Consider the following 11,049-nt stretch of genomic DNA (forward strand, 5'->3'; position numbering starts at 1 on the left):
CAGCGTGTTTATAGAGATGGCTACAAGTCAAGTTTCTTGAAGATTTTTAAAAGGAGTTCAGTTTCAAGCCCTTATATCTATTTTATAAGTCAGGCCATTGAGGAGCTCCAGATTGCCTTTCAGCAACTGCAGGCATGATTTAAAGTTGGTTCTTAATGCTATCAAAACCAAATTGGTTGGATGATAGACTTTCCTTTAGTGTGGATGTTGAGCACTTCATGAAAAAGCTGGAGGTTAGACTGGGTTTTTATTCTTGAAATAGGGACTGTTTTAATTTATCAGTTAGGAAGAAATCACTTGTGCAGGCTACATGCATATGCATGCTGCCTCCTCTGCACATCACTGTCTAGACTCTTTGTATCACAATTCTTTACATTTCATACCAAACTCATTGCCAAGTACACATCACTGTGTATACTTTATAATCTGGTTTCTTGGCCTTCATTGGGCTTAAGGAGACAACAGCACTGGTATATTTTTATGTTAGCCATATTGGGTAAACTCCCTTCGTATCTGTGTAAACTCCTAACACCTTCAAACAGCTGCTGTGATTTGCACTCCTCTAGCTGGCTCCTTTTTAGGGTACCCAGGATTTTTTCTGAACTTGGTAGAACAGAGTTCTCTTATTTTGCACCCTGGTTGTGGGATAACCTTCAGAGGACACAAAAGTCGAATGGTTTTGTCACCCCGGGAGAGTTCAGGAGCTCTTCTGTAACTGAGCAGTGCAAGTGTAATTCATAAGCTGGACTTTGGATTTTGTATTATGTTACTTGTTGATTTTGACTTGCTTTATTTTGTCTTATGAGTATTCACGTTTTATTTGCTTTAGAATTTATAATGTTGCAATGGTGTGCCTTCTTGGACAGGTTTCCCTTGAAAAAGAAAATATTATCCCAAGGGACTTCCTGTTTAAATAAAGGTTAAATAAAATAAATAAAAATGACTTCTTAAGTTATTATGGGTTGTCAGATAAATTACAAAAAGATTAAAGCTTGCCAGCTGAAGCCCAAATCAGATTTCCATCTCATCCATTAAATACTTCTAACGAGCCCCGGTTTATAGCCTACTTCCGTGTTTGATTAGTAAGGCTTAAGGCTTGAAATTTCTCGAGAGATTTGACTTTGAAAAGCTTATCCGTTTAAAAACTGTAATACTTAACAGTAACAGCAGGGAGCGGTAGCGCCCTAAATGACACTGGTCTGTTGCGTACACGAAGAAAAGGGAGGCCAAGAATTAGGAAGCATAGAGCAGTCCTCTGTAATAAAAATCAAATAAATTTATATTTTGAGAGATTTAAAATACATTACGTAGAAAATATATATATATTTTTTATGATACTGGTATTTCTTGTGCTTGTTTTTCATTGGCTGAATCAGAGCCCACCCACTAATACTCGTATTTATAAATCTATATATTCAGAAAAGTCGCATTGTGGTATATTTCACTGCTTTTCTCATATATATATATATATATATATATATATATATATATATATATAGCAAAAACACACATCAATAATATGAAACATTAAATCATACAGGTAGAAAAAAGCGGTCTGTAGTAGGACGAAGTAGCTCAGGAGATAGCATGCTTTCTATTTGAGGCGATTCTATCGGAGTGGCTGTTTCTATTGTTTTGATTAGGAAGATCTTCTGGCCACCTGCAGCTACAGGACGCGCTATCTAAGGTCAGTTTCCACTGCATGGCTTCTATTATATACATATAAGAAATATTTTCCTGATGTATCAAATTGCATCTGAAGGCTAAATGAAAACAAAGGCTCCAGTGGCTCGTCTGCATGCTAATAGCTTGCTAACTTGCTAGCGACACACTCACAAATGAGTTAAGGAGTTTAAAGTCTTAGTGTCAGCCTATTACTTCTGGTAATTATAAATTGAATGCTTCTCAGTTTTGTTTTCGATTGATTAACAGTCAGCTGGCATAGATAAAGCCCAAGAGTGCATTTATCTATCGCAGCTGTTCAAGTTGGCGTTGTCTAGTAGGCGTATGTTAGCATCATCTAGCAGCCTGTACAGTGTGGCATCCCTGCTGGGCATATGGATCATACATATATTTTATATTTTTTCATCGATATCTCACTGTAATTACCCATATGAATATCTAGCTTGACTACGTTAAATGTCATTTTAACCTCTCGCTAGCCATCCTATTACTATTTAAATATACTACTCCAGCGGTTAGGCCGCCAATGGCTAATCGCTGATTATTATACAGAAGAGTTATATTCCATGTATATAACATAAACGTCGTAACAACTTCTAGAGAAACTCTTAAATATAGCAGCATGCTGTGGTGTCAAATGCTTTTTTTTTTTTTTAGCTGTTGTGTAAAATACAGAAATGGCCCATTCTCAGTTGGCTTCGGTACCTGCTTGTAGAAAGGTAAGCCTGTAGATTTAATAACGGATGGAGTGCACTGGGCTCTATTCCTTCACATGCTGTTTGAATTTGCCACCGTTTAAAGCCAAACTATTAAACAACACAGTGTAATAATACACTGTTTTATCCGCATAATACCCCGAAGAAAACAGCTCTGAATTGTGCAGCATGCGCTGAGGTCCAGCAGAGGGCACTGTGGCATAGCCCTTTTTCTGCAGCACAGAGAATATTTATTTAGTCTTTTCTATCCTCTTTTATTTTACAGTTTATGAGATTACAAACCCCTGCGTCTCACAGCCTAACCCAGAACTTCTAAAGTTAAGTTAGATAAGCTTCCCTGACTGACAGGTCGGGGATAGGTTTGCAGGATCAGGAGGTGTTACTATCACTGTTTCTGAGGAGCTGAGGTCAGTCATCACAAAACCCTTGCTTACTCCTCTTTTCTTTGTGGGGGGATTTCCCCAAATACCGGCATTTTGTGGTAGACTGACTAATTCCTCTGTGACTTTTCCCACAGTATTTTATGGCAGAGGGCAGAAACCACATCCAGGATACAGAGGCATATTTCCCATGTTGGGAAAGAAGAGGTCAAAGGTTAAAATGCATGATGTTGCTCCTATATTTAGAGCTCAACCTGGGCTGCAACTGCCCTGAATCAGCACACATTTGAATTTGGTGCTCTCCTCATTCATTTGGTGTTTTTGTACTGGTGTTTTGTAATGTTTTAAGTGGTTTGTGAAAGTGAGTATGCTTTTATCGACAAAGTGTTTTTCACATGTTCAGTAGTGTTCTCTTATCTCCAAGTTTCAGGCAAGACAACAACACTAACATTGTTAAAAATAGGCTACGTTACCACCTGAGAAGTGAATGTTTTGTGTGGGTTTTTTTTTTTTTTTCCCATTTACTTGCTTAATTATGATTGATAGCAGCAAGATATTTCTATTAGCGGAAATGTGGCTGGCCAGGAGGGCGTTTTGGAGCCAAGACTGGGAGGAGTTTGAACAAGAAGCAGAACAGACCTGGCTGAGCAGCAGGTCCACACTTCAGATGGACCCTGTCACAAAATGCTTATATTTACTAATCAGTGGCTTTTTGAGATTGTATATTAATTAAAAAAAAAAAAAGTTTGTTGGCTGTTTTCCTTTTGGTATGAAGTGTTTTCTGTTCTGGTGTGAAATGTTTTCTATTCTAACATCCAAAGTTTTTCTCCAGATCTCATCTTCCCTTGTAAAAATCATGGATGAGCAGACAGGCTCACCCGGAGCCAATACTGACAACAACAGCCAGAGAAATGGAGATGAGGTAAGAGGTGAACACGCAGCTATGAAACGAGATGTTTTAAAAAAAAAAAAAATTTCCAGTTCAAACTTAAAGCAATTCCTGCCAGTACACGTCAAGGTGGAACTGCTATGTAAACCTTCAAAACACGTCTGTTTTTGTTATCTTGTAGAAACCCAGACGTGGCAGCTGGACCAAGGGGAGGAAGAGGAAGAAGCCAATGAAGGACAGCAATGCACCCAAGGCTCCCCTAACGGGCTACGTTCGCTTCATGAACGACAGACGGGAGCAGCTACGGGCAGAGCGTCCAGACGTGCCTTTTCCAGAGATTACAAGGATGCTGGGCAACGAGTGGAGCAAGCTGCCCCCTGAGGAGAAGCAGGTCAGCAATGAAGTTCGAGGCAGGCCTACACACTGAGCGTACAACAGTGACGAGAAACGTCAGAACATTTCTTTCAACATTTCTTCTTATGTGACTCTGGTTTGAGATTAACTTCAAAAGAATTTAAAAAATTTAAAAAAGGGTCTATGTAGGTTAAGTGGTGATTCTAGATTGCCCAGGAGTGTGAATGGATGTCTGTCTCTCTGTGTTAGCCCTGCCACAGACTGGCGACCCGTCCTGGATGTTTTCACTTTTATTAATACAGCTGTGGGTGCAGTGGAAGAAAATTAACAGAGCAGGAGCAGCCAGCAATAAAATCTGTTAAGGTTCTTGATTAACAAAGCAGTGTTACTGTTGGCTTTCAAAGCACTGGTACCCCCCCAAAGGACTGGGCTGAAATATTCATCTGGAACATGCCAACACTGAAGACTCTCCCTTGCCAGATTTAACAATACCTCAAGCCAGCAGAGGCTCATGTAAGTTTTCAGTCTGTACAAAAGCAGCGTAGGAAAGGAATTTCCCATAGAATCCATTGCAACAGTATATTTGGAGCTGACAAAACACTGATTTGCACATGACTAACCTTTTTAGCTCTTTGACAGCCTCTAACAGATAGCTTGAAATCTTTTATTGTGCCCCAGGAATACCCTCAAACACGATGCAAGAAGAGCAAAAATGGACATCTTCTTCTAATGATAGAAACACTGTCACAGTTTTGTGTTGCTCCAGTTCAATTATATAGATATATGTATTTGAATGATACCACTGAGGTTAAGATGCCCTTTTCACAGTCCAGCAGAACCATAATCATTTTGGAGTCCTGTTAGCTCACACAAACAGCTCACAAAAGCTAGCAGCAAAAAAAAAAAAAAAACTACTAAAGTATTTATACTATTCAGCACTTGAATGTGGGAGTTTTTCTTCTTGCTATTTTTGCAGAGAATATTTGAAATGTCTGGACATGTTTTGTGTTCCAAAGTTGGCAAGAAGCACGAGCAACTTCGCTGCCGATTTGTTTCACACAGAGTTTAGCGCTCAGGCTGATTAGCCAGTGTGCTGAGACAAGACCTCCGAGTGAAGATGGTTTAAAAAGCTTTTCTACTAATTATATTACAAGATGCTTTTTCTCCTTTTGAAAATTGAGTGAATGTAGGTTATTAATATTTGAAAATTGCAGGTTTTTTTGTTGGGTTGAAAAGAATTCATACTGATTAGGAATAATTAGTCCCACTCATCTCATCATCTAGCCCACAATCCTCCTCCATCATATTGTGCCAAATCTAATTTCCAGCCTTTGTGTTTAAGTCTCTCCAGCTTTTCTCACCTTTGTTTCTCATCTCTGTAGCGATACTTGGATGAGGCAGAGCGAGATAAGGAGCGCTACATGCGAGAGCTGGAGAAGTACCAGAAGACGGAGGCCTACAAACATTTCACCAGGAAGGTCCAGGAGAAGCAGAAGGGCAAGAGGCACAGGGGAGGTGAGATGTGGTCAGAAAGCAGCAGGGTGGCTAGTTGGCATCAACCACTAAAAATAAAACATTTGGCTTGTGGCCCACCGTCATTTTAGGGCCTGCCGTTTGAAAATAGTTCCCATGTCTGATGATATTTGGATCAGATGACGTTTCTTTGGTGCACAAATCCCTTCCAGACAGGATGACTCTCTAATGAAAATCATACTGTACAGTAAGCAGTCAGCATGTTGTTGTGGTTCCTGTTTGTCCTTTCAAATCTTTATGACACAAATGGAAGTTTGAAATTCATTTTCAGGATAGAAAATGTCAGTTTTAAAATAGTCCAAATAATCAGTCAGAACTTTTCTTTGCAAAATAGTTCCTAATTAGAGCCCAGCTGATATGGAATTTTTAAGACTGATACCAATACCGATATTTGATTATTTAAAAATCTGATTTAAAAATTATATTCGTTTTTCATACACATGAAACATAAACAGATTTCCATATTTATGAGTCATTACTAAGGTAATAAGATAATGCAATTAAAAATTAAACTTGTTTTACTGCTACAAGTCGTGGATTACTCCCTTATGCTCTGCCCAACTCTGCTCGGATTAACTGGTTGCATTTGTGGCGTTCCAAACACACTTTGCAACATTAACACTCGTAACACAGTTGAAGGGTATTTTTCCTGTCCTCTTTAATTTTTTTTTTTATCTTAATTTATCAAATGTTAAAAATGCAGATACTGACACAACAGAAAATAGCTAATATTGGCCCAGCCGATACAGGTTCTAATTCTTTTTAAATCCCACAAATAATTTTGTGAGTTTTACTGCTTCAATGTTATACATATTGTATATTAAAAATACTAATAATGCATACACATCATGTAGATGGGATTATTCCCCATAAAATATTTGTGCTGACAGATTAGTAATTGCTGTATAAATTAACAGATTTCAGCATTTGGTAAATTTTCCTCAGTCAGTGGAAAAAGAGAAAACAATACTTTTCAAAGTCTTAGTTGAGATTCTAATAGTTCAAGTTAAAGCCAAGAGGCTCTGCTTGCTCGACATAACGTTGGCTTTATCTGTCCTACAAATCTCTCCATTTAAATCCCACAAATGTTAACGACACAAACAGCTGTGCTCTTGAAAAAAATATGAGAAAGTGAGCTGAACTTGATCCTTTGCCGTGTTCCAGGTGATTCACAATACAAAGGACAGTGAGGGGATTTTTTTTTTTTTTTTTTAAACTACTTTTGTTCATTGTAAAGACACACTGCACCAGATAAAATATGAATCATCTGCTGTCCTCTTTCCTTCCACTCCAGATGTCGGGCACCAGGTAGCCAACGAGGCTCTTCACGAGGTCAGTAACTCCCCATAATGTCTCCAACTTGTCTGACTCTAACTTTTAAAACAATTGTATGCACTTCACACACAGTGTGAAAAGGACAAGATCACCCATTGAGTTCAGGGATATATCATTGTGTTATAAAGAGTAGGAGGCTGGTGGAAGACATGAACGCTGTGCATACAGACAGCATTTTAGCTGTTGTAAAGAAAACAGAGGTGCCACAACCTGTCAGAGAAGAAATACCAGGTGTTGAGTAAATTAAATGAAGCGTGTTGCAGAAAAACAAACGGTGACATTTTGTGAATCGCATTTTCTTTAGTCTTTCCATATTGGTGCCAGTGTAATTTTTCATGATGGTCCCCTCATTAGTATTTATTAGAAAGCTTTAATAGCATGAAATGAAACGATTAAAATGCACTTGCGTAAATTAATCATTAGTCGAAACGTTTCTTAATCTGTGTGTGTTTTCTGTTTTTGTCACCCAGGAAACTTATTCTGTTGTGTTTGTTCTCATCTTACTCAATGCATTAAGTGCTTATTGTTGCATGACTAAAGCCGGGTTAATCCCCCTTTGGTGCTGTGTTTTTGATCCAAGCATTTGGCGTCTTCTGACTGTGTGATTCATTTTTATTAAGTTCTGCATGCATTTAAGAGGTTTCCTTTTGTAAGTCTTTCAGCATCCTCTGAAGCCAAGGTGACTTAACTGGAATCACATTCCTGTGGGAATACCAGTGTTTGGATTTAATGAGGATTCAGCATTAATGTCATTATGTTAAGATGTGAGGAAAGACGATGCTTTCTTTAAGAGGAGGGAATTAAGCCTGTGCTGTGTCTTGTGCTTCTTTTTCAAAATGTATTTTGTTGCAAATTTATTGCAAACCATTTCAGAGCTTTTGATATTGTAGAAGCACCACTGATGGAATTACTTCTACCTCCTCATTTCTTATACTGTATCACTGTATTTCCCCTGTGGCCAGGTATAAAATCAATTACCTACCCACACACAGCCTAGCTAGATAAATGACCACCTCTCGCTGTCAGTCTGCAGAGCCAAATGTTTTCACTGTTGAGCTTATCTCCTGTCTTACTGTCTCTTGTTATAAACAGAAGGACACGGAGGGAAAGGACAGAACTGTGTTTGACATACCAATCTTCACAGAAGAGTTTCTTAACCACAGCAAAGGTAAAGAGCTCGATCTCAACCTGCTGTCTTCTTGAGAATGACTCTGTGTCCATTTGTCTAAGTGTTTCTAAACGCATTCTTCTGCTCCTTCAAGAACACCATACTTGACGGCAACAATCTTAGAATAGCTGCTCTTGCCACAGAACTCACTGATGCCTTAAACTCTCAGGCTAAATAAAAGATTTATTTGTAGCTGCGTTGTCTCCCCAGAGCTCCCCTTTGATCTGCCGCTGTGGCTCTTTCTCTGCCTACATTTACCTCAACAGCACGTGAAGCCGAGTTGCGGCAGCTGCGTAAGACAAACATGGAGTACGAGGAGCGTAATGCAGCCTTGCAGAAGCACGTGGAGAGCATGCGCGGCGCTGTGGATAGGTTGGAAGGGGATGTCATGCAAGAGAGGGGACGCAACGGGCTCCTTCACCAACACCTGGAGACCCTGCGGCAGGCACTCGCCTCCAGCTTCTCCACCGTACCTCTGCCAGGTCAGAACCAGCAGTACGCCTTTATTCTGTGCAACAGAAATTCACAGTGGACTAATCAATATAAATAACATTAAATTCAAATTCAATAAATTACTTATTACTATGCTTGTGGCTTATTGGACATTCCTGTAGCTTCCTGAGTTTGGCATATATTTGCTGATAAAAAGGTTTTTGTCGCGTCTGTTAGGTCTCTACAGACTGGAAACATTAGTTCTGGGAAAAACATTCCCAGAACTAATGATGTCTTTTTGGGATATAAGTGAAATTGCTTTTTGTCAATCAATATTCTTCTTTGTCTGAAAAAAAGAAATAAATTAGATTGTTTTGCTTTTATTTCTAAAAATGTACCATTACGTGTGTGCTGATACTGATGAATGCACATCATAAACTGGTATTGACTTGAGATCCACTGAATTGATTCATCCCTCTGTACACAAAAACCAGTAAAGTAAGCTATTAGTTCCAGAGTCGTGGTTTAAGATGGTGAACCACGCATACACCGGTGTACACTCTACGTGATGTTTTGAGCTCAGGTGCCTTTCGTCTTTAATCCACACATTTAAAACCAACCAACTTGCTTTTGTTTACGGACTAGCATTGTAAGGCAGCCTCTGGGAATCTGGGAATTTTTTATTTTAATGTAATTTATTGTTTAAATGGAATTTGCTTCCCCTGTGTTTACACCTGATTTCTCTACATTTGGAACCTGTGCTGAGCTCACACCAGGGTTTTAATAGTTTTGGATTTTACATTATATTTTAGTTTTAGTTAGTTTTTACTTTTTTTTTTCAACAAAGGTGCAAGATTCAAGGCGCAAACGTGACTATTGTGTAATGAAAACTTGACAAAAGATACCGTTTAAAGAAATATATTTAACAACCAACTGTTCACAGACAGCAGCATTGCATGCTAAATGTGTGTAATATTAAGGACACACATGAACATCAACAGGGAGAAACAAAGAAAAACATGAATTCCCAAACTCAGTAAATTCTACAATAAACTCCACAATAAACTCCAGTGTCAGTGCAGCAGATTAACAACACCTACATGTGGTGTTTGACAAAAACAAACTCTTTGAAGGAGTCAAAGCTCAAATCCAGCTGCATCCTGATGTTCTCACTACCTGATGCTGCTTCTGTTTTGGAGCTAGCTTGGTTAGATGCTCGCTAATTAAACTTGCAGGGTCTTTGCGGCCTCTGTACTTAACCTATGGAAGTTGTCGACCTCATGTCCACATTTATGCTTGTGTAGCTGGATTGTGTGTGTTAATTACCTTGTGGTCGTGTGCAGGTGTTTTATATGCGGCGCAGGCTGGGACTTCTTTTTTGGTCCTCGCTCTTTGTGCTCAGTTTAGTTGGCTTAGGTCGTGGGTTCAGTAGAATGAGAACTTGTAACACTGCTGCTCAATTTTATACTGTTCATATTTGTAGATTTTACTGTTTTACTTTGCACCTCTCCCAGTGCTTGTAGTTGTGATTGGCTACGTTTTTTTACACCCCCAATCAACAGTATCCAAGTATGACAAGAAGAAAGCCATATTTGGTAATTAATGTTCTATTCTGTGAACATATTTGACCCTAAAAGCACACACTGTTGTTGGCCTACAGGCAGTGGAGAGACGCCCACTCTGGAAACCATCGACTCCTACATGAAGAAGCTCCACAGCATCATCGTCAGTAACCCTCAAGAACACGAGAATCTCATCAGCACTGTGAGAGAAGTGGTCAACCGTTTGGACAGGTAAAAGTTGCTTCACTGAGGGATCTTGATGGCTTCACTCCAATTTAGATGGACTTAATTGTATATATTTTTATTAAATGCCAATAAAGTATAAAAATTTAATTTCCTTCTTAGTCTTAGTTGCAAAGATAAATTGATTTGACTGAACTTTCTCATAGTTTATTTATAGGCCATTCTTGTCCTCTGACTATTTCAGCATAGTTGGATATTTTTCATGTTTCATCTGTAAAGAATTTTAAGCGTGTCTTTTACTGTTGTTTGGCTCAGATAATCGGACTCAAGTTCAGCTGATGCAATGGATTGACTCACAGCGACTTTAAACAGATGCTCGATCCTGGTCGATGCCTTTCTCCTTTACGTCCAGTCTTCTTGTTGATCTGTCAGACCAGCTGAGCTAAAAACAACTTTTATTACTCTGCTAAGGTGATACAAGTGAGGGTAATGTAGCGGTTCATATTTATTTATTATTTTTTACATGTTTTTATTTTTTTTGTTTTTTTTTTTTACTTTGTTTACACACTATTAATATAGCCATGGTTTGTTTTTATAAAGTAATCAGAGAAAAAACGTACTTTTCTGTTGTTGTTGCTCCTGTTTGGTCTTTACTGTCCATTTATAGTGAATACTTCTGCGACAATATCTAAATCATTATCGGATTTATTGTCAGTGGATTTATACCCAAGAAATATTGTTGAACAGACCGTCTTTCTTTCATGCTCTGTTGAGGGGAAACAATGTGCCATTCCCTTTTTTTTTTTTTTTTTTT

General features: G+C 38.6%; 1 protein-coding gene across 3 annotated transcripts; it reads left to right on the forward strand.

Annotated features, from left to right (window-relative positions):
• Positions 1–1,530: 1,530 nt before the first annotated feature.
• hmg20a (high mobility group 20A) lies at positions 1,531–11,049 on the forward strand. Of its 3 annotated transcripts, none has more exons than XM_030731522.1 (9): positions 1,531–1,687; positions 3,612–3,701; positions 3,850–4,059; positions 5,405–5,537; positions 6,850–6,887; positions 7,983–8,058; positions 8,325–8,540; positions 10,151–10,283; positions 10,551–11,049. In XM_030731522.1, the coding sequence occupies exons 2-9, from the start codon at positions 3,636–3,638 to the stop codon at positions 10,552–10,554; spliced, it is 876 nt and encodes a 291-aa protein (XP_030587382.1). In that variant the 5' UTR covers positions 1,531–1,687; positions 3,612–3,635; the 3' UTR covers positions 10,555–11,049. The 3 variants fall into 3 exon arrangements, with proteins under 3 accessions (XP_030587382.1, XP_030587381.1, XP_030587380.1); XM_030731521.1 differs by lacking the exon at positions 1,531–1,687 and adding an exon at positions 2,384–2,402 and having other exon boundaries at positions 7,986–8,058; XM_030731520.1 differs by lacking the exons at positions 1,531–1,687; positions 10,551–11,049 and having other exon boundaries at positions 10,151–10,287.

Source organism: Archocentrus centrarchus, chromosome 6 (assembly GCF_007364275.1).
Source record: "Archocentrus centrarchus isolate MPI-CPG fArcCen1 chromosome 6, fArcCen1, whole genome shotgun sequence".
NCBI lineage: Eukaryota > Metazoa > Chordata > Actinopteri > Cichliformes > Cichlidae > Archocentrus > Archocentrus centrarchus.

What these genes read in the sequence shown, in the direction of transcription:
- hmg20a (XM_030731522.1), top strand. Translation starts at nt 3,636, where the DNA reads ATGGATGAGCAGACAGGCTCACCCGGAGCCAATACTGACAACAACAGC. An exon ending in GTTTCTTAACCACAGCAAAG is followed by an intron (nt 8,059 to 8,324) that starts GTAAAGAGCTCG and finishes TTACCTCAACAG; the next exon opens with CACGTGAAGCCGAGTTGCGG. An exon ending in CTCCACCGTACCTCTGCCAG is followed by an intron (nt 8,541 to 10,150) that starts GTCAGAACCAGC and finishes GTTGGCCTACAG; the next exon opens with GCAGTGGAGAGACGCCCACT.